The sequence below is a fragment of the Tupaia chinensis genome, unplaced genomic scaffold (assembly GCF_000334495.1).
Source record: "Tupaia chinensis unplaced genomic scaffold, TupChi_1.0 Scaffold000147_1, whole genome shotgun sequence".
Taxonomy (NCBI): domain Eukaryota; kingdom Metazoa; phylum Chordata; class Mammalia; order Scandentia; family Tupaiidae; genus Tupaia; species Tupaia belangeri.
The window spans coordinates 160794-184851 of NW_006159617.1; the positions used below are offsets into that span (position 1 = coordinate 160794).

Below are 24058 nucleotides of genomic sequence, written 5' to 3' on the forward strand. Positions count from 1 at the left end.
TCTCCCTCTCTTCAAATTAAAAAAAAATAATAAATTACATAAGGAATTATTAAAAAATAAAAACGGAGTAAACTAGTGCCCTCTATGTCATTGAAGTCTTTATCTTAACATATAGTTGCATCCAGTACAGATCATCACTGTCTCTTAAAATAATTTCCCCTTTGTCTTTGTGACATTATACTCTTCTTTTTTCTTTCTGATTACTTGTTCTCTGTTTTTGCTTCTTCATCCTATTCTATTATGTTAGTCCTTTAAATATGGGAGGTCCTCAAGGCTCTTGCCTATGCCCTCTTGCGTGCTAGGTGACCTCTTTTTTTTTTTTCCCCCATAGCTGCAGATAAACTCTGACAACTTCCGGGTCTGTCCTCTGAGGTCTAGATTCATACATCCAACCATTGACAGCTTCACTAAATTAGCTTCCAGATGAATTCCCGATCTTTCTTACTTATTCCCTACTTCCCTTACCTGCTCCCTTCGTGAGGGAAGAAACGTAGTTCTCCAGCGTGCCTCATGTGCCACATCCATTCAGTTAGGTAAGCTAGGAACTTAGGAATCATTGACTTTGCCCTCTTCCAGTGAACCATTGCATCCTGTAGAGTAAAATATCTGCCCAAATTTTTAATGCTGTTGCCAACAACTTAGTCTTTTTGTTATAGTCCTTCCTCCAGTGTGAGGATCAGGACTGTTAGCCTTTGGTTTTGGTTTTCAGCTCCTCATCTCTTACAGGCCATGGTGTTAAGCAGGAAGACATCGCAGTCTTCTAAATCCATGTTTAGGGAAAAGGAAAATCCTGTTGTTCAAAAAGTGCATAGTCTGCTGAAGTACAACTCTTCCTGTAACTTGACATTTCTACGTTTTTATGTAGGGCAATTTTATTCCTTCTAGCCACATCTCTCATTCTAGAGAAAGGGCCCATTTCGGGAGGATAGTGTGTATTCCAGAAAAAGGAATACACTGCCCTGACTACTTCATGCAAAAACACAAAACCTGTTCCTAGTTCTCAAAAACATCTTACCTGCTCCCTTCATGAGGGAAGAAATGTAGTCCCAAACAGATGTGTTCACAGCTAACTTTCCGACACTCCTGTTTGTCTGTTTTTTATTTGATGAAACCATTTCCGGAGAATACCATGGCTTCTGCATAGGTTCTTCTTAGAGCAGCGGTTCTTAATTGAGGTCATGGATAGGCTTTAAAGAAAACATATGGGAACCTCTGAAATTATGGTGGCATCTTGGCCTTTTTAATTCTCTAAGCACCCATTTCCTCTTCTATAAAATGGAGTTTATGTGGCCTGGTTGTGTTGGTGCAGGCAGTAGTATAATGATCTCCAATGCCAGAAGCCGCATGGCCTGCTGTGAGATCAGACCTGCGTTGGCCTGAAACATGCTGGGCGTGTGCACCTAAGACCCTGAAACATGCTGGGTGTGTGCACCTAAGATCCTGAAACATGCTGGGCGTGTGCACCTAAGATCCTGAAACATGCTGGGCGTGTGCACCTAAGATCCTGAAACATGCTGGGCGTGTGCACCTAAGATCCTGAAACATGCTGGGCGTGTGCACCTAAGATCCTGAAACATGCTGGGCGTGTGCACCTAAGATCCTGAAACATGCTGGGCGTGTGCACCTAAGATCCTGAAACATGCTGGGCGTGTGCACCTAAGATCCTGAAACATGCTGGGCGTGTGCACCTAAGATCCTGAAACATGCTGGGCGTGTGCACCTAAGATCCTGAAACATGCTGGGCGTGTGCACCTAAGATCCTGAAACATGCTGGGCGTGTGCACCTAAGATCCTGAAACATGCTGGGCGTGTGCACCTAAGATCCTGAAACATGCTGGGCGTGTGCACCTAAGATCCTGAAACATGCTGGGCGTGTGCACCTAAGATCCTGAAACATGCTGGGCGTGTGCACCTAAGATCCTGAAACATGCTGGGCGTGTGCACCTAAGATCCTGAAACATGCTGGGCGTGTGCACCTAAGATCCTGAAACATGCTGGGCGTGTGCACCTAAGATCCTGAAACATGCTGGGCGTGTGCACCTAAGATCCTGAAACATGCTGGGCGTGTGCACCTAAGATCCTGAAACATGCTGGGCGTGTGCACCTAAGATCCTGAAACATGCTGGGCGTGTGCACCTAAGATCCTGAAACATGCTGGGCGTGTGCACCTAAGATCCTGAAACATGCTGGGTGTGTGCACCTAAGACCCTGACTTGCTGGAGGTCTGGAGGAAGATGATCACGATGTGACGAGACACTGCTGCTGGTGCCTGTCTCTCACTTGCTCTTAATCTTCCTCTTGTTTCTACTCTCCTTTTCTCTCTCATAACAGAAATAAATTTAAATTTTAAAACATTAAATGGAGTTTATTATAGAGGTTATTGTGAGGATTAAATTTGATATTTTAAAGAGCTTTTTAAAAAGCCTAGGACAGTGCCTGGTACAGCTTTTTTTTCTTTCTATTTGCCCATTTTGTTTATTTGTTAGAGTTTTTTGTTTGTTTGTTTGTTTGCTATAGGGTGCGTGCGTTCGCCAGGCAGGCAGAGAGAGACATAGAGACAGAAAGTGAGAAATCACCCCCCAGGGGGATGGTCACGCTGCAATCCCTTCTCCTCCATTCTCCTCTCGGGATCTTGGGTACGCACGCACACGCGCCCGGCATGAGTTTTAAGCCACCGGGTCCAGGACGCGAACCGCGGTTGACTCATGGGAGTCCAGCGACATAGCCATTATGCTAACTGCTGGTTCCCAGTTTTTTTTAAGAGATTTTTGCTGTAGGGTGCTTACACTTGCCAGAGAGACAGAGAGACAAAGTGAGAAATCCCCACTCCCCCCCCAGGGGGAATGGCTATGCTGCAATCCCTTCTCCTCCATTCTCTTCCCAGGATTTTTGGCACACACACACACACACACACACACACACACACATGCACCCAGCATGAGTTTTAAGCCACTGGGTTCAGCACTCGAACCGAGGTTGACTACATGGGAGTCCAGCAACGTAACCATTACGCCATCTGCTGGGCCCTGGTACAGTTATTACAGTATAAGAAACAGGCAATAATGTCTAAAGCAACATGTATTACAGGAACTTAAACCTGCTGCAGTATACTTTTTTTTTTTTTCTTTAGATTTTTGCTATGGGGCATGTGCACTGGGCAAAGAGAGGCAGAGAGCCAGAGAGAGGGGGAGGTGAAACATCATCCCCCAGAGGGATGACCATACCACAGTCTCTTCTGCATTCTCCTCTCTGGATGTCAGCACCACGCACACACACCTGGCATGTTTTTCAAGCTATTGGATCTGGGACTCAAAGCACAGAGGCAGCTCTGTGAAATCCAGCATCTTAACCACAATGCTGTCTGCTGGCCCAACCTTTTCCACTATACTTTTTAGTTAAGAATTATTTAACTAATTGTTATTATTATTTCTTTAATTTGCTACAGGGCACACATGCTCACCGGAGAGAGACAGAGATGGTTGAGTCATGGTTGGCTGTGTGGGAGTCCAGCACCTAAACAACCATGCTACCTGCTAGCCCCTTCTCCTACAGTATACCTTTAAAGTGTGTGTGTACTAATTGGAATAACAGAAAGTCAACCCCAGGTAGAAGGTACCTGTATTTAAGGTGACTTTATTTCAGCATCCTGAAATTGCCGGGACTATGACAGCAGCTAAGTTATAACTATGAAACAGAGCTAGGGAAGAATGAAGTAATGGGTAGTAATTATACCAGGGTCCAAATTCACTAATAATATAATTCAGATGGGCATGGAAAGCTTTTTTATTTAGTTCTGTATCAGACCCGTCTTCTTTGTGAGTGGCTTCCTGCATCTGCTATCAATGTAATGATAATTTCTGGAAATAATGGTGGGAACTAACCAAATGTCCTATTTGCTCAAACCTTATTCCGAAAATATAAACAATCCTATTGAATATTTCTCAGATCGCTTGAATCAAGAGTGCTGTCTTCTAGCCTCTTCCTTTCTGTGCTTCTCTTCCCTACATTGTCATCCAGTAAGTGTGGTGGGTTGGTAGGTAGCCTTCTTTTATTGCATCCTGTGGAGTTGAGGGCTCTCTCCCTTGTCCATCTTACCCTGCCTGACCTGCTGGCCCCAATGGTGACGTCCCCGATAGTGAAACTAATAGTCTGATCTTGCGTCTGGTTTAGAGCGTGGGGTGTCTTCACTGTGCTGCATCTCCCACTGGCATTGTAAACTCCTCCTGAGGCTTCTAGGTCTTCCATCTACCTGGCTAGTGGAGTGGTGTCTCCATAGCATCAGCTTTGGAGCCAGTTCCTCACAATGACTTAATTTATTGGCTCTCAGCTCAGAATTCATAACCATGTGAGGCCAGGGAGTCCAAATAGTCTCTCTTTTTTTTTTTTTTTTTTGGAGAGGTTTTCACTATAGGGCGTGTGCGCTCGCCAGACAGACAGAGAGAGACATAGAGACAGAAAGCGAGAAATCACCCTCCAGGGGGGATGGTCACGCTGCAATCCCTTCTCCTCTATTCTCCTCTCGGGATCTTGGGCACGCACGCACACGCGCCCGGCGTGAGTTTTAAGCCACTGGGTCCAGGACGCAAACCGCGGTCGACTACGTGGGAGTCCAGCGACATAGCCATTACGCTAACTGCTGGTTCCCCAAATAGTCTCTCTTTGCTAATCGTACCTCTCTGCTCTTTCAGCAAGGTTGGTGATTCTTTGTGGATATGGGGCCTCTGTTTTTTTTCTCCCAGATGTGTTAGGGTTCCTTCTGCTCTTGCTGATATTTCTACTTACCCTTTTGGGCCAAAACTCAGAGAATAATTGGGATGCAAGTCTTTCTTTCCATCTCTTTTCCTTCTGCCAGTCCCAGCACTAAAAAGTACTAACTGTTCTTTTACTTCCTCTTGTCAGTGCTTCTGAAATAACCTGTGGAGAAGGTATAGTTTTTATTTTATTATAAATTTTTCACAGCCAATACTTTTGTAAAATATCAATTATTGGAAAATTAAATTAAAGTATGGGAACAGCAGATGGCGTAATGGTTATGTTGCTAGACTTCCACATAGTTGTCTGTGGTTTGAGTCCCAGACCTGGTAACCTAAAACTCAAGCTGGGCGCGTGTGCATACGCACCCAAATTCCCAAGATGAGAATGGAGGAGAAGGGATCATGGTGCGGCCATCCCTCCAGGGGGCTGGTTTTGTACTTTCTGTCTCTCTCCATCTCCCCAAGGCATATACCTTATAGCAAAAATCTCTCTAAAAAAAAAAAAAAAGGAATAAAAATATACAAATGAAAGTTAATTTTTACAGTTTTTAGAGTCAACATATTCTATCATTGCCATAAAGGTATCTAAGCAGTTACTTTCAATTCTACTTTGCGTCGTTGGACCAGTAACAAACAGTAGGTGGACTGGCCCACTTTGATTCACGGCCTCCTTCCCGATATCCTGCTGCGCCTTGGTGGTAGACAGCAGCATCTTTTCTAATCCCCAAGAGACTATTGTGAGCTGTGGGTCTCTTGACTTGAAACCTAAGATGTGGAGGAAATGAAAGCATTTGGAAATTAATCTGTCTTGCAAGGCTATTTTCATGCTATATACTACCATTTTTGAATACCAGAAACTGAATATTACTTTTTTTCCTTTTCTACTGTAATAAATTCTTGTATACCTCTGGCAGATGTGTGTCTTGAGTGGACTAACTGTGAAGGTAAGGACCTCAGAAAGGCAGAAGAGAAAAGGACATTCATAAATTTCAGACATTTATTCTTATTAATGTTAATTTGTAACACAAACAATGAAACCATGAAAAAATACAGCTAGGTTTTATTGCCTCAGTTAAAGCTAACATTATTTTATTCTCAAATAGCCCCAACCTTCATATACTTATTTTCTCTCTCTTTTGCAACTAAAAGTAAATGTTAAGAAAATTAGTATCTACATATTTGATGGTGTCCATGTACTAAAGGCAATAAGTTGTTTTCAAATTCTTTTTCTACAGGAACTACAGTTAAAAACAGAACAGGAAGGTCTAACATTGAAAGCTGAGCGCCTTGATGCATTTAACTCAAAAAGGAAAAAAGGTTCGTTTGGAAGTATAGACCATATCCAGGTATGTCATTTCTGTTTAGTGTTGGCTTATTTTTCTTTGATTTGATGATTGTCTAAATAGAGGTAAAAAGTCGTGGACTCTCAATAAAACCTTAAAATACCAGGCTTTTTCCCTCAAAGGCAAAATTTTTATTATTTCCTTTTTTTTTCTTTTTAAGTTTGCTATAGGGCAGTGTACTCGCTGGAGAGACACAGAGAGAGAGAGAGAGAAAGAGAAATTTAACAATCACCCCTTGGAGTGGGGGCCCTGCCAAATTCTTTCTCCTTCATTCTTCTCTAAGGATTTTGGTCACACATGCACATGTGCCCAGCTTGTTTTTAAAGCTGGTGAGTCTGGGACTCAGACCACAGTCAACCATGTGAGATGCAGTCATCTTAACCTCCATGTCACCTGCTGGTCCAAAATTTCTAATATTTCTTCCAATAATTTTTCCTGGAAACATTATTTTCTTATCCAGAAATGTACTATATTCTTATTTTAGTAGAAATGGGTTTATTTGAATGTTGTGGAATGTAAACATAACATCTATGTTCACTAGGTTGTATTTATTCCCACATAAATACTGGTTTATTCCCATGGGCAGGTATATTTCTAAAAATCAGAGCTCTCTCTCTATATATGTTTTCTTTTTTTGAGAGAGAGATATTTTTGCTATAGGGGCATGTGTGCTCACCAGAGAGATAGAAAGCGAGAACTCAGCGGGCACGCTGCAATTCCTTCTCCTCCACTCTCCTCTCTGGATTTTGGGCACGAATGCACATGCGCCTGGTATGAGTTTCAAGACTCCAGGTCCAGAACTCAAACTATGGTCGGCCATGTGGGAGTCCAGTAACATAATCATTATGCCATCTGCTGGTCCCAGAGCTCTTTATTAAAAAAGAATCAAACTGTATATGCGCTGTATATAATACAGTAATTAGTATGTGCTATTATTATAGTGTCACATCTTTAAAAGTCATAATTCATATACTAATTTCAAATTCAAATAAATTTAAAATTTTAAGAAAAACACTGTTCTTAAAATTGTAATTATACTGAAATGCAACTGTAAGTTGAAAATCCCTAATCCAAAAATTCAAAATACTTCAAAATCAGAAACTTTTTGAGTATCTAGATGAAATCACAAGTAGAAAATTCTACCCTTAATCTCATGTGATGGGTTGCAGTCAAGATGTTATAATACAAAATATTGTATAAAATTACCTGCAGATTGTGTGTTTAAGGTGTATATGAAACATAAATGAATTTTGTGTTTAGACTTGGGTTGCACCCCCAATGTATTTCATGTATACATACATATTTTTAAAAATGTTATCTGACCACTTCTGGTCCCAAGCATTTCAGATAAGGAGTATTCAACCTGTACTTTCACCTTAATTTTGAAAAATGTATTCCCTCATCCTAAATTTTATATACTTGTATTTTAATCGTGATATTTAGAATACAGATGCATCTCACACATATCCTTCCCAGCAGAAATGTCATTAACAACCTTAGTTTTTGGGTTTTTCACTTAAAAAATTCCATTTCCTTGGAATGTAATTCACAAAGGATCTTATTTATCTTATAAATCCCACTCACAGTTGAGGAATATTGGTAGAATATGGATATGTTAATTGTTGGAATTCATAGAGTCTTCTATTAGAGTTTTTAAGGATATAAAACTGAAATATTTTGGGACCAGCAGATGGCGTAATGACTGTGTTACTGGACTCCCATGTAGTCGACCATGATTCAAGTCCCGGACCCAGTGGCTTAAACTCACGCTGGGTGCGTGTGCATGCGTGCCCAAGGTCCCAAGAGGAGAATGGAGGAGAAGGGATTGCGGCATGGCCACCCCCCCAGGGGGTGATTTCTCGCTTTCTGTCTCTCTCGCGAGAGCCCACGCCCTATAGCAAGCAAAACCAAAAACAAAACTCTCAAAAAAAAAAAAAAAAAAAAACTGAAGTATTTCTAGTTACTCTTTTTTTTCTTAATAATTAGAGAGTTACTATTAGTATTTTAAGCTTCAGTGTTATTTGGATGTGATAGTGTTTTAGAGCTATAGTAGGTCTGGATGGAAGACTGAATAGTCTGCATCTTTACTGTGTGGGCCACTTTGCTCTCAAATTTTTTTCATGTATATTCATTATCTTTCTGACTTAATATCGATTTCTGTGAATCCTTTTTATCATGTTTGTGAAGGACTGGAAAATATTTAGTACAATATGATTTATTTTCCTTTTTATTTGTGTTTCGGTAGCATTGCTCCATTACTGTGTCTGCTTGGTAGAACTCATCTTTGATTCATATTAAATTCATATTTATGTTTGTACTTGTTTCTGGGTATCCTCAATTCAAAGAGTACTCAGATGTTTATTTTAGAGATTTTTTTCCCCAGCTCTATTTATTTTATTTTATAACTATTTGATGTTGACAAGTTCCAATACAGATTGGGTTTCCTCTCTGCTCTATCATTTATGTATTCTGTTAGTAAATGTATTCATTTATTCACCTCATTGATCAGTTGATTGAATCAGACGTTTATTCACGCATTCAGCATTTTATTGACTGCCAACTATAAGCCAGGCAACATAGTAGACATTGTGGATAGAGAGGTGAAAAGTACAGCCCCTGCAGTTGATCAGGGAGTTGAAGTTGGGAAGACAGGCAACTAGAGAAACTACCAGTGTGGATGTTAGGATAGGTATGAACCTCTATAATGGAGAAAAAGATTCCCAGTTTGTTCTTACGAAAATGGTCAGCCTTTTGTCAGGCTAAGAAATCTGTATTTAACATATTTGGGGGAATAAATTTTAATTACTTATAAAACAATATAGCAACATATTATTAAGTAGAACCACTTTCTAGGGTTTCAGACAGGAACACAAGTTACTTACACTGATAGTTTTTAAGTATCCACTTAAGAGGTTTCAGCTGATCTGAAATTATATTACATAATTTTTATGGCAGAAGGAAAAACAAATAATAATATCTCTTTGGAATTTTAATATAGAAATTGGATGAACAAAAGAAATGGTTAGATGAAGAAGTAGAGAAAGTTCTGAACCAACGCCAAGAATTAGAGGAGCTGGAAGAAGACTTAAAGAAACGGGAGGCCATAGTTGCTAAGAAGGAGGCCCTGTTACAGGAGAAGAGCCACCTAGAAGATAAGAAGTTGAGATCTAGTCAGGTATTTTATTCAATACGCTATTTGATTCTGGTTGTGTAAGTCATATAAACTAGGATGTTTTCTTCTAAGAAGTAAATCATACCAATGTAAATTTAGAAACAAAAGGAAACTTATTTTCAGTGCGTTTTGCTTGTTTTTATTTATTAACGACCATTAAAAACCATTGCAATTTTGCAGTAAAATGTTCTGCCAAATAGGATTTATTACTTTTTTGTATTTTTTTATTCTTTACAGAGCATAAACGTTACCACCTTAACCAGTTTTAAGTATACAGTTGAGTGGCATTAATTACATTCATAATGTTATACAACCATAACCATTATCTACTTCTAAAACGTCTTTATTATTCCAAACAGAAACCCTGATTATTAAGCAATAATTCCCCACTTTCCCTTCTCCTAGCTCCTGGCAACCTCTCATATTAACTTTAGTGGAAATTTTAATCAGTTGTACCATTTGATGCTTGATAGTGAACATCAGTAATTTGGAAAAACAGACTTAAAATCTATTAGGTTGTTGGAAGTCATGACACATTTTTGCATAGAAAAAATATGACTTTTCTGACAATCCAATATTTAGCTGTCACTATTACTCAAAGTTAGAAGTTTGTAGGGTTTCTATTATAAGAAAGAAGATTTTATATAGTGAATATTTGATTATTTTTCAAATTATAAAGACATGAGAACCTGTACCAAAATTTTTCCTTGATGACTTGGATTTTATAAGCCAGTCAATGAAGTGGTTTTAAGAAGTTTGCCTCAATTTTAACTTCTGAGGAAGGAATGCTTATGGAGTGAATAGAAAACCAGGAACTGGGACCAGCAGGTAGCATAGTAATTAAAGCACTGGACTCCTCACGTGGCCAACTGTAGTTCACGTCTTGGACCTGGGAGGCTTGAAATCACACTAACACATTTGTGTACTTGCCCAAAATCCCAGGAGAGAGTGGAGGAGAAGGGATCGTAGTGTGGCTATCCCTCCTAGGGGTAATTTCTCACTTTCCCTCTCATGGTCTCTGACTCTCTCTAGCAACCTCACACACCTTAAAAAAAAAAAAAAATCAAAAGAGAAAGAAAGAAACGAAAACCAGAAATGGTTTTGTTTGTTTGTTTATTTGCTTTGGACCTATCTATAGTATTTTCAGTGATAGCTAAAAATGAAGCTGGCTTGCTGCAGACTTGAAAAGGACTTTATACCTGTCACCTTTGACTATAGAATTGGGTCCAGGATGAGATACTCATTGAGTCATGGAACAGGCAGAGGATCTGTCCTTTTAGTGGACTTGCCTTTCAGTCAGCATCTGGACCAGTGGGATCTCAGTTGATGGTGGTGCGTGTGTGTGTGTGTGTGTGTGTGTGTGTGTGTCTAAGAGAGATTTTTGCTATAGGATGCATGTGCTCACCAGAGAGGCAGAAACAGGGAGACAGAAAGAAAGAAATACCCCCTAGGGGGGGCAGCCACACTGCAGTCCCTTCTCTTCCAGTCTCCTCTCAGAATTTTGGGCATACGTGCACATATGCCTGGTGGGTTTCAAGCCACCGGGTCCAGAACTCAAACCATGGTTGATTACATGGGAGTCCAGCACCTTAACCACTATGCTACCTGCTGGCCTTGAAGGTGGTGTGTTTTTAACCTCTTTGTATTAATTTAACAAGTTGATGGGACTGGGAACCTGTACTTACCTCTGTTCTACTGTCCATCTCAGTCCATATTAAATAGCAATTAGCACCAGGCCACCAGACAAAGGTTAGGGTGGTCCTTCTAACCAGCCTACTTACTAGTGCTATATCCAGGTAGCTTGCTAAAACTGGCTGTCAGGGTCAAGTTGCCCCTTAAAACATGAAAATGACAGCAAGGGAGATTTAAAATCTCAACTGAGTAAATAAAATTACCTGGACCTTTATGATACATTATGTATCACAAAAGAAGAGAAAATGTAAGAAAGAATGAGGAGGAAAAACTTTCCCTGAAATAAGTTTACTTCATGATACAGAAAAATAAATAAATAAAACAGCCATTTTCTGCTTTCAATGAAATCTAATATTTAGGAAGCAAGAGCATACTGTGATAAGTAGGGAGTAAAAATAAATGAAAACCATAATAGGTCTAAGCAGAAATGATTCTTTGAAAATTTCTTAATGAAATAGAAGAGAAACTTGAGATTGTTATCCTACTGGGTTATTTTCTGAACAAAAGGCATAAAAATATTACATCTTTTCCAGCATTTGAGAAATAAGACTTGACTGTATGTAGTTAAGACAAAGAATTTGATGGACAGAACACAAGCCTAGTATTCCACTAAAACAACAGTAAAGGACTATAGTCACACTCTAAGAAAATTTAACTCTGAGCATATCATATATTTACATGTAAGAAGTAAAACTATAAAACTCTTAGAAGAACACACAGAGATAGGTCTTTGTCACCTAGTATTAAGTAGTGATAGTTTGGATATTACGCTTAAAGTATAAACACAAGAGACAATAGATAAGTTGGAATTTATCAAAATTAAAAACATTTTTTAATGAGAAGCATACCATCAAGAAAGTGAAAAGACAACTCACAGAATGGGGGGAAATAATTTGCAAGTGATATATGTAATAATATCTAGAATATATAAAGAACTTAATAATAAGCAAGGAAACAGAACAATGGGCAAAATATCTGAATAGACATTTCTCCAAAGAAGATATACACTTCTCCAAAGTGGCCATAAGTACATAAAAAGATGTTCAGCATAATTAGCCATCAGACAAATGCAAATCAAAACCTAAATGAGACATCATTTCACACCTACAAGATGGCTATAATCAGGAAAACAGATACTAAGTGTTGTTGAGGAAGTGGAAAAATTGGAAACTTCATACACTGTTGGTAGGATTGTAAAATGTTGCAGTTGCTCTGAATTTCCATTTTGCAGTTCTTTAAGTGATTAGACATAGAGATAGAATGTGACCCAGCGGTTCCACTCAGGAATATATTCCAAGAGAAAGGAAATCATATACTCACCTAAAAATTTCATCATGAATGCTCATAACAACGTTATTCATAATAGCCCAAATAAAAACAACTCAGGTGTTATCAGCTGATGAATATATAAATAAACTGATCTATCCAGAGCGAAATATTATTTGACAACAGAAAGGAATGAAACACTGAAACATGGTGCAACATAGACAAAATGTGAAAATGTAAGTGCAAGGAGCCAGTCACAAAAGACCACCTTTGTATAATACTATATATATCAGGTGTCCAGAATAGGTAATTCCACTGAGACAGAAAGTAGAATAGGTCTGGCTGTGGCTTGGGGAGGAACTGGAATGTGGCTGCTAAGGTGTGTGGAGTTTTTTGGAACAAGAGGTGATGAAAATGTTCTAAAATTAATTGTGGTGGGCCAGTCGGTGGCATGGTAGTTAAGGTCCTGGATGCCCACATGGCCAGCCACAGTTCAAGCCCCAGACACTACAGTTTGAAAATTACACTGTGTGTATGTGCGCCCAAAATCACGAGAGGAGAATGGAGGAGAAGGGACTGCAGTATGGTCATCACTTTCCCTCTTTCTGTCTCTCTCTGGTGAGTGCATACACTGAAACATGGTGCAACATAGACAAAATGTGAAAATGTAAGTGCAAGGAGCCAGTCACAAAAGACCACCTTTGTATAATACTATATATATCAGGTGTCCAGAATAGGTAATTCCACTGAGACAGAAAGTAGAATAGGTCTGGCTGTGGCTTGGGGAGGAACTGGAATGTGGCTGCTAAGGTGTGTGGAGTTTTTTGGAACAAGAGGTGATGAAAATGTTCTAAAATTAATTGTGGTGGGCCAGTCGGTGGCATGGTAGTTAAGGTCCTGGATGCCCACATGGCCAGCCACAGTTCAAGCCCCAGACACTACAGTTTGAAAATTACACTGTGTGTAGGTCCGCCCAAAATCACGAGAGGAGAATGGAGGAGAAGGGACTGCAGTATGGTCATCACTTTCCCTCTTTCTGTCTCTCTCTGGTGAGTGCATGTGCCTTATGGCAAAAACCTAAAAAAGAAAATAATTAATAAAATAAAAAAATTACTGTGGCAATAATGGTATAATTCTGTGACTATACTAAAATCATAGAATTATACACATCAGCTGAACTGTATGGTATGTGGATTATACCTCATTAAAGCCTTTGATTAAAAACTATAAACCTATAAAGGGAAAAAGCATAGGAGATGACAGAGGACAAAAAGAGTACCCTCTGCCTCTGAAAAAAAAGTTTGCAACATGGTAAGCAGAAATATGAGCGGTTCTTCTGTTGCAGAACTCAAGAACTACAATCCAAATGCCTGGCAAGGGTCACAAGTGAGAGCCAAGGCTTTAGCTTTAAATTTTTCCCTTTTTTTTTTTAAAAAAAATAATAGCTTTAGTGAGAAATAATTCATGTAGAACATCAAAAAGACTCAGAAAAGAAGGAACCCAGATTTTCAGAAAGCAGGAGTGAGGCAAAGAATGAAAATAGGGCAGAGTCAGGAAACTATTTTCTTATTGTGGAACAAGATGACTTATTTTCTGAAGACTGAAGCAGACACAGCAGAGGGTCAGGATAAGTCAAAATACTCCAAACAGGAAATGAATACAAGTCTACATATGAATTCTGAGACATTCATTTCCTGACCCCTACTTGGATCCCAGAATGCTGGCAGTCAGACTTATACATGCCAGCAGGAGATCAGCAGATTTTCTGAAATAATTCCTGAATTCACACATTTTATTAGGTCTTTAAATACCTGACTCTTAAATGTAATGGACATTTCAGGAATGTCCACCAACATTAAAGACAAAGACCAAAACAAAAGGAGAAAAGGAACTCAGAAATTAAAGATGGATCAAGAAGCTGAAAAGAAATTCTTTATTTAATAATCTTCAGTGTGGTAAAAGATGATGCTCTATCTATAAAACAAGAACTGCAGGCTATTAAAATCATTAAAAAAAAAAAAACTCTAGGAAATTCAAAAGGCTAGACAAAACTGAAGAACTGTCCCACAAAATAAGTTAAGAGATAAATTAATAGAAAACAATTTAAAAAGTTTATTAAATTAACAGATAAATCTAGAAAGACAAGGGACCAGCAGATGGCATAATGGTTATGTTGCTGGACTCCTACATAGTCAACCACGTTCAAGTCCTGGACCTAGCAGCTTAAAACTCATGCCAGGTGCCTGTGCATGCGTACCCAAAATCCTGAGAGGAGAATGGAGGAGGAGGGATTGCAATGTGGTCATCCCCCTGGGGGGTGATTTCTTATTTTCTGTCTCTCTGGCAAGCACATGCACTCTATAGCAAAAGTTTCTCTAAAAAAATAATCTAGAAAGACCAATATCCAAATAATAGAAATTCCAGAAAGATAAAAACAGAAAAAAACAGATTATCAAAGACATACTATAAACAATTTTTCCAACACTAATGATTAAGACTCAAGATTGAAATATCCCACCAAGAGCCCAGCAGTGACTGCTCAAAGCATGTCATTGTGAAAGTTTGAGTACTCAGAGGGGGAAAAAAAAAACAAGATTCTGAAAAGTTCTAGATATACTAGTCACTCGTAAATCTCAAGCAGCAGAATGATATTGGACTTCTCAAATTTCTTCGTTACATGTTAAAAGACATGAAGCTATCTTGAAACTCATGGAGAAAATTATTTCCAATCAATTTCTCTTCTTAGCTAAATTCTCAATCAATTGTGAAGGAAGAATAAGGACATTTTCAGGTTAAAGAAAGATCTCCCATCTAACCTGCCTCAGGAAACTACTGGAACATTTGTTCTATAGTAAGGGCATAAACTTTGAAAAGGCAAAACTTGGGATCGTGAAAATGTGATCCACCATGGAAATTTTCAGGAAACGTTAAAGGGAAGTCTCAGAACATCTAGTCCAGTTTGGAGCAGAAGGATAGAGGCTTCAGCCAAAATGTTTCCAGAAAAGAAAGAATGGATCAAAAGATTTCCCGGTAAGTTTGGTCAAATGAAAAAAATATTGAGAGAAATCTTATCATTCTGTTGAAGAAGAATTAGTTATAAAAAAACAAAAGAGGGGTCGGCAGGTGGCGTGGTGGTTAAGGGTACTGGACTCCCACATGGCAGACTGCTGTTCGAATCCTGGACCTGGTGGCTTGCTTTCTCACTTTCCTCTCTCTCACTTGCTTGCTCTGTCACTCTCTAGTCAAATTAAATAAACAAATAAAGCTAAATAAAATAAAAAAAAGAGTTCTAATAAATGAAAGTATGATTATTTTATACTAGATAGTTCAGCTATGAATAATATTCATAGTCATAATGCAATTAGATATTAACTGAAAACTGTAGTATAATTTATATTAGGAAAATGGAAGAGGAGAAATAGAGAGGAGAAGGTATAAAAGTGTTAAATCCTTATCTCTATTTCACAGTCAGTAGATAATATCTAAAATAGATAATGTCATTTAGAAACATGGACATATACACCAGAAGAAATAGTTAAAATGGTTGAAGGTGGCTATTTTTGGGAAGAAGGACTCAGGTAAAAGGTTGTAGTAGTTATGTGCATATGATTACTGTGATTAAAAAATGTTTCAGAAATTATCTTAAGTCTGGCTGTTAATGAACATCTTCATAAATCTGGCTATATTTTTTGAGCAGAGTGTAATAAGAGTAAAAACAAATGAAATGTTTAAATCAACCAGTTATATGTTTAAATACACCAAATCTCAACCTTTAGGAAGTTGTAACATAATTCTACAATGCAACAGGCCAAGAGAGAAAAGTTCAATTTAGAAAAAAAGAAAAAAGAAACACAGGTTGAACACTGCTAAAATGTTCTAAAATTTTGGGCCAATCACCAATCACAGGGCCTAGTGGTTATAGGGAGCCAGATCTCACATGGCTGATCATGGTTTGAATCCCAGTCCTGGTTGCTTGAGAAGCATGTCAGGTGTGTGTGCATGCACATGAATGCCCAAAATCCCACCAGGATGGAGAAATGGAGAAGAAATTGTGGAGTGACCATATCCCATTGGAGGGTACCTTCTCCTTCTGTCTCTCTGCTAAGTGCACATGTCTTTTGACAAGTATTTAAAAAAAGCTCTAAAATCTGAAACTTTTTGAATGCCAAGGTGATGCTCCTAAGTGGAAAATTCTATACCTGACCTCATGATAGGATATAGTCAAAATGCTGTAATACAGAAGTACTATATAAAATTACCTTCAGGCTATGTGAATAAGGTGAAAGAAATCAATTCTGTGTTTAGACTTGGGTTCCATCCCTAAGACATTTCATTATGTATATGCAAATAAGCCAAAATTTGAAAGAAACAAAAAACCTGATATTTGGAATACTTCTGGTCTCAAGCATTTTAGGTAAGGTATACTCATCCTGTTTCTCTCTCTCTCTCTTTTTTTTTTTTTTTTGGAGAGGTTTTTTTTGCTATAGGGCTCGTGCGCTTGCCAGACAGACAGAGACAGACAGAGAGACAGAAAGCGAGAAATCACCCCCCAGGGGGGATGGCCACGCTGCAATCCCTTCTCCTCCATTTCCTCTCGGGATCTTGGGCATGCATGCACATGCACCCGGCATGAGTTTTAAGCCACCGGGTCCGGGAAGCAATCTGCGGTTGACTACATGAGAGTCCAGCGACATAACCATTACGCTAACTGCTGGTCCCTCATCCTGTATCTCTTAAAACCTAGCCAAGGCAATTATTGTTAGTAAAGACATAGTTTGAGCATACATTTTATTTTATTTATTTTTGAGAGGTTTTTGCCTTAGGGTACGTGCCCTCGTCTGTGCTTGCCCTACAAAGACAGATACAATGAGAGGGAAAGTGAGAATTCACCCCCCAGGGGAGGTGGCTATGCTGCAATTCCTTTTCCTCCATTCTCCTTGTAGGATCTTGGGTTTGTACACATGCTTGCACACATGCCTAATGTGATTTTCAAGCCCAGTGTTCAGGACTGGAATCGGGGTTGGTCATGTGTGAGTCTAGCAACATAACCGCCATGATGTCATCTGCTGGTGCCGAGCACATTAAAGGTTTCAACTCAATATTTTAGAAACTAACCTTCCCCCAAAAGAATTCACGGGATAAAAACAATAGTATAAAAGCAAAACCTGTATTTATTTGGTAATTTTCTCTGTTTTTCCTAATTTATATGCAATTTGGATTTCTAGTAACTGTTTGGGTTTTTGTTTTGTTTTGTTTTGTTTTGTTTTGTTTTTTAGGCCTTAACCACAGATAGTTTGAAAATATCAACTCGCCTGAATTTGTTGGACCAAGAGTTGTCTGAAAAGAATGTAGAGCTCCAGAGCAGCACAGCTGAGGAAAAAATAAAGATTTCAGAACAAGTTCAAGCCCTCCAGAAAGAAAAGGATCAACTCCAGCGACAAAGAAACAGCGTGGATGAAAAACTTAAAAGTGGTAGAGTGTTATCACCTGAAGTAAGTCAGTATTCTTTGGAACTGGAGGTGCTGTATGATAATGAATCACTTGGGTGATTTCCCCGGTCTTTGTTCATAATCATAAAGATGATAAATCTGGTAAACTTGGTTTTCTTGAGACTTTGTCAAACGTAATGAATTCATCTGGCACCTGTGAGTTGCTAAAAGCCATGCTTAACTAGAGACCGAGATGTCCGCATGTAGCAGTCCATGGATGTGGCCCCTTCCTGACAATGCCAGGCGCTGGGAAACTTACACTTTACCTAAAGGTGGCCTTCTCAGCTGGGGTTTTTCACAGGAAATCACAGAACACAGGTCATTATTTGAGGGGTGCAGCTGCCGTGGCACATGCTTCTATGACATAGTACTTTGCAGACTGGGACCACCGGAGGCCTAGGTTCTGTTCTGGTTGAATCTAAAGGCCAGGCACAGAGCCGTGTGCTCAGTGACTCAAGGAGGCAAGGGCAGGAGGACTGTGAGCTCTCGAGCTGGCCTGGGCAGCTTAGTGAGACCCTATCTAAAGGAGGGTCAGGCCCAATATTCAGGAGCATAGTCCATGCTATGAGCACTCAAATAGATGCACAAAATTCAAGTCCCACTAAAATACTTTTTAGTGATAATTTTCATTTAGAGGAACATATAGATCCTCTCACCTTAATTTTATAATCGATGTAAAGGATGATTCATTTGTTGGCTATCAAATTTCCCCAGACTATGTCTTTTTTCAGAATTTTAATTTACTTGGCGGTGGCACCTCGCTTTGTCAAAACTGAATGCTTGAGTCGGAATTTTCTAGGCAAATATTAATTGTTGATGTCCTGTCATTAGCAAAGCAAGAGAAAATGGCTCAGAGAAGATGACTAGCTGCAAATCACACACCTTGCTGAATCTTACGGTGTTGTAGATTGGAGCAAGTGATGGGCCAGCACTGTAGCACAGGCTTAAGTGCCATGCCTGGGAAGTCAGATCCCACATGGTCAATCATGGTTCAAATCCAAGCCCTGGCTGCTAGAAAAACATGCTGGTCACATATGTACATGTGTACGCCAAGCAGATTGGAGAAATGGAGAAAAAAGTATTGTGGCATGACCACACCCCATATTGGGGGTGATTCTTCTCTGTCTGGCGAGAACACTCATCCTCTGGCACATCATGCCCTCCTTCCACACAGTTGGTTCTTAGTGTAGTTCTGAAGCAGGTGCTGTTCTCACCACTATTTTAAAGCCAAACTTAATATGCCCAAATAGATCTGCCTATAGCAGATGATCAAGAGCATGAGCTTCTGATATGCCACACAACATATGTAAGATCTAGGCGGAATGGTTTGCTATCTTAATGTCCTTAAGCTTGCTTAGAGTTATTTTTTCTTTTGAGGGAGAGATGGAAAAGGGTGTGTGACCATGACCTATCAGGGTGCTCAGTTTCCCTCTTCTGTTTCTTTCTCCAGTGAGTACGTGCACCCCCTAGCAAAATTAAAAAAAAAAAATTTTTTTCTGTTTCCACAATAAATTTTACTATTTTTCCCAATTGTATTACTTTATAGGAAGTGATAGGAAAATTTTAGATCATGACACTAATGGAGGATTATCATCAATTTACTGTAGACAAATCACCTCCTTTTATTTTAATTTTTTAAATAAAAATTCAGAAACTAAAATTTAAAAATTTAAAGACTACTTGAAATCTATTTTCCTTTCTTTCTTTTCTTTTTCTTTTTTGTTTTTGTTTTTCTTTTTGTTATAGGGCGACATACTTCCCAGAGAGTGGAAAAGTGAGAAATCACCTCCCGGTGGGATAGTCATGCTGCAGTCCCTTCTCCTCCATTCTCATCTTGGGATTTTGGACACACACACGTGGGCCCTGTATGATTTTCAAGTTGCTGGGCCTGGGACTTGAATTCTGCAGTTGGCCATGTGAGATCCAGCGCCTTAATCTCCATGCCACCTGCTGGCCCCAAACTCTAATTTTCTAATAATACAGAGCATCTGTGTGGAAAGAGGGGAATAGGAAGAAAATACATCTGTGTGGAAAGAGGGGAATAGGAAGAAAACACAAGAATGAGGGGTCAGCAGGTGGCGTGGTGGTAGAGGCACTAAACTCCCATATGGCTGACTATAGTTCAAGTCCTGGACCTGGCAGCTTGCTTTTTCACTTTCCCTCTTTCTCTCTCTCTGGTCAAATTTTAAAATAATAATAATCATCATTTAAATAAATAATTTTTTAAAAAGAAAATATAAGATGATTGTTTAGTTCATCTTTAAACTTTCAGTTTTATGTTTTATGATTAGAACATTCATATACTTTGTAGAGAAAAACACAAATATGCAGTACTTGCTCCAAAGCAGGGTGGTTTTTTTTTTTTATCAGAATTCACTTTATTTTCATCAAAAAATATGGAATGCTTCATGAATTTGGGTGTCATCCTTGCGCAGGGCCATGCTAATCTTCTCTGTATCGTTCCAATTTTAGTATATGTGCTGCCGAAGCGAGCACCCAAAGCAGTTTTTAGGTGAGGCCATAGGAGGGCATTGCTGTGTGATGGCTGAGGCTGCACGGGAGGTCTGTTTCCTTTGCCTGCACAACCTCTGGTCCTGGGCGGCTGGGTGCTAGAGCAAGAAGGATTGTGACATGGCGAGACCCTGTCAGCACTATCTGTTGGGTCGTTGGAAAAGTCATGATGCATTTTTGCATAGGTAAAATACGTCATGACTTCCAACAACCCAATATTTCTCCCTCCAATGCACTCTTTCTCTCATTTAAAAAGTTTTTGTGGGACCAGCAGTTAGTGTAATGGCTATGTCGCTGGACTCCCACGTAGTCGACCGTGGTTCGCGTCCTGGACCTGGTGGCTTAAAACTCACGCCGGGCGCGTGTGCATGCACGCCCAAGATCCCGAGAGGAGAATGGAGGAGAAGGGATTGCGGCGTGGCCATCCCCCCTGGGGAGTGATTTCTCGCTTTCTGTCTCTCTGTCTCTCCCTGTCTGGCAAGCGCATATGCCCTATAGCAAAAACATTTCCAAAAAAAAAAAAAAAAAGTTTTTTTTAGTCTTTTTTTTTTTTTTTTTTCTGTTAGGGATATGTTTTCAAAAAAGTTTGGAGGCCACTGCTTCAGATTCTTGTTCTTGTGGGATCTTTGGACCACCAGTAGCAGGATCTGGAAGTTTTGTTAGAAATGCAGATCCTTAGGCTGACCCCATAGCTTAGTGGTTAAGAGAGCTAGCTCACACACAGAAACTGTGCTTAAAATTCCAGCTCCAGGAAAATGAAAAAAAAAAAATCCTGAGCTTGTTTGTGTGCTTGCCTAAAATCCCGACAGGATGGAGACCTGGAAGAGAAGGAATTGTGGTGTGACCACCATGCCTCATGGGGGGAGGGTGCTTTCTCCCTCTATCCTTCTCTCTCTCTCTCCCCCTCTCTTTCTCTGTCTCCTTCTGACAAGCACACATGTCCTTCGGCAAGTAAAAAGAAGAAACAAGGGCCAGCAGGTGGCACAGAGGTTAAGGAACTGGATTCCCACATGGCCTACCACAGTTTGAGTGCTGAACCCAACAGCTTGAAAAATTATACGGGGGTGCTGGCAGGTGGTGTGGTGGCTAAAGGTGCTGGATTCCCACATGGTTGGCCACAGTTCAAATCCCAGACCTGGCTGCTTGCTTTCTCAATTTCCCTTTCTCTCTCTCTCTGGTCAAATTAAGAAATAACAAATGGAATTGAATAAATAAATAATTCTTTTATATATTAAAAAAAAAGAAAGAAAAGTTATACTGGGTGAATGTGTGTGCATGTCCATAATCCTAAGAGGCGAATAAAGGAGAAGGGACTGTGGCATGGCCATTCACCCTGGGGGGAGATTTCTCACTTTCCCTCTCTGTCTCTCTCCAGTAATCACACATTTTCTGTGGCAAAAACCTAAAATGAAAGAAAGAAAAGTAATGCACACTTTTAGGCTCCACCAATATCTGCTGAATCAGAATCTGAATGTTAGCAAGCTCCCCAGTGCACATCAGAGTTTGAAAGCAGCACTCTAATAATATTGTCAAGTCTTGATAATCTCTGGTTTGCACCAAAAATTTACAAGTTTTTCATCCCAGGACAATTTCTTATTGCCACTTCATTTACAGCCAACACCTGCTGCTGGGTTAGCGTGAACTACAAACATTTATATGCTACAAGCCTCATCGGGCAGACTGTCCTCGGGGTTCTGCAGTCATACTACTTTAGTATTTGTTTACTTAGATTCAAAAGTATAAAAAGTAAATTCATATTAAATTGTTCTGGGGCCAGCAGGTGGTGTGATAGTTAAGGGTGCTAGATTCCCACATGGCTGACCACAGTTCAAGTCTCAGACCTGGTGGTTTGCTCTCTCACTTTCTTTCTCTCCCGCCCTTCCCCCATCAAATTAAAATTAATTAATTAAGTAAGTAAGTTAAATAAATAAAATAAAATAAATTGTTTTTAGAAATTTAGTGTGGGGGAACCAGCAGTTAGCGTAATGGCTATGTCGCTGGACTCCCACGTAGTCAACCGCGGTTCGTGTCCTGGACCCGGTGGCTTAAAACTCACACCGGGCGCGTGTGGGTGCGTGCCCAAGATCCCGAGAGGAGAATGGAGGAGAAGGGATTGCGGCGTGACCATCCCCCCGGGGGGTGATTTCTCGCTTTCTGTCTCTATGTCTCTCTATCTGTCTGGCGAGCGCACGCGCCCTACAGTGAAAATCTCTCCAAAAAAAAAAAAAAAAAGAAACTTAGTGTGTAAAGGCAAACTTTTCAAATTTATTTTTGGTAAAATATAATTGCAGTATAAATTGAAAAGTCAAATACATTCTTTGGATAATTCACTATTTTGTGGTTCCTCTTATTCATTCAGCTTGAATGTCTGAACCTTTTTTCAAATAGCTCTTTGAAATTGTATAAACTGGATTTTAAAAATAAGTATTATTCAGCCTCTTACTGGAACAGGTGATTGCATAACTGTCCTCAATTCCAAAAAAGAAGTTCCAGGCCTTACTCTAACTATTCTTTAGGTACAGCAGAAATATGCATAGATTTTTCCTTTGGGGTGCTGGGGGGGAGAAGTAACCAAGGACATAAGAAAAAAATTCTTTTCCTTCATTAAGTCATTCAACAGATAATTACTGGGTTTAAACTATGTGATAGGTACTATGCTAGGCAATAACAAACCAATGTACTCTCAAAGAACTTAAACATTTAGGTGACCTCCACAACAGATCTAGGTATACAGAAACATATATGCAAGTATCACCAATCTGAAATAATTTCTTGCCAGAGATTTGGATCCTCCTCAAATAGCATGTATTTGGCTTGTTCAGAAAAATAGCAGGATAACTTTTGACAGGAATTCAGCAGATGTTTTTTCCTACAGAGGAACTCTTATCTGCTCTATAGAAAAAAAAACGTATGCTGTTACCATTTGTAATCCCTCTAAGAACACTACATAGGGATTTTATGAGATTTTTTTTTTTTTTTGGAGAGGTTTTTCGCTAGAGGGCGCGTGCACTTGCCAGTCAGACAGAGAGAGACATAGAGACAGAAAGCAAGAAATCACCCTCCAGGGGGGATGGCCATGCCACAATGCCTTCTCCTCCATTCTCCTCTCAGGATCTTGGGCACGCACGCACATGCGCCCGGCGTGAGTTTTAAGCCACCGGGTCCAGAACTGCGGTCGACTACGTGGGAGTTCAGCGACATAGCCATTATGCTAACTGCTGGTTCCCATGGGATTTTATGAGATGTTTTATGCCCTTAAATTCTCATGACTTTTTTTTAATGACATACTGTGTTTTTCCCCTTGAGACTCTCTTCTGGGTACTGGTTCTTAGTAAACTTAATCTAAATGTTTTTCTCTTTTCCTCCCAGCAGTATATTGTTTTAATAAATCAGTGAAGGAACAGCAGGGGGGGTCTGTAATGGAAGTGCTGACACGTAATATGTGCTTTAGGAATTATGCAGGGACATACGTGACAGTTCTGCTAATCCTGTGGGCAGAAGCTTTGTTCAAGTATATTGCTTGGATTAGGTGGCCAGTATGACCTGGGAGAGTCTAGAACTACTAGCTTCTGCCATTTTATTCTTATCACACAAGGTTTATTGTGAGGATTCAATGATTCTATGTTGTATGTGTATATGTGTATGTGTTTACACAGAGACACATACATTTACATATACATACATACACAGTGCATTGTGTAGCAGTTTAAGCACTGAAACACGTTCTAAAAAATCGATTTAGAGTGGTAATGTCCATTAGCCTAAAATAGCATAGTTGCACCTGAGAATGGGACCAAGTCCAAGTCATATCAGTTCATTTAAAGTAGTGCT

At 39.6% G+C, this 24058-nt stretch overlaps 1 protein-coding gene and 1 non-coding gene across 2 annotated transcripts in view; one reads left to right on the plus strand and one right to left on the minus strand.

Annotated features, from left to right (window-relative positions):
* The window catches only part of KIF27 (kinesin family member 27), a 127937-nt gene that overhangs the window by 89037 nt on the left and 14842 nt on the right, over positions 1–24058 (plus strand). Inside the window, exons 11-13 of the mRNA XM_006145459.3 lie at positions 5990–6100; positions 9096–9272; positions 17504–17719. Coding sequence (XP_006145521.1) covers positions 5990–6100; positions 9096–9272; positions 17504–17719 — 504 coding nt within the window. The remainder of the gene's footprint in view (positions 1–5989; positions 6101–9095; positions 9273–17503; positions 17720–24058) is intronic.
* LOC114007298 (U6 spliceosomal RNA) lies at positions 20107–20212 on the minus strand. Its single transcript, XR_003548923.1, has one exon. It is a non-coding gene; the product is annotated as a U6 spliceosomal RNA (small nuclear RNA).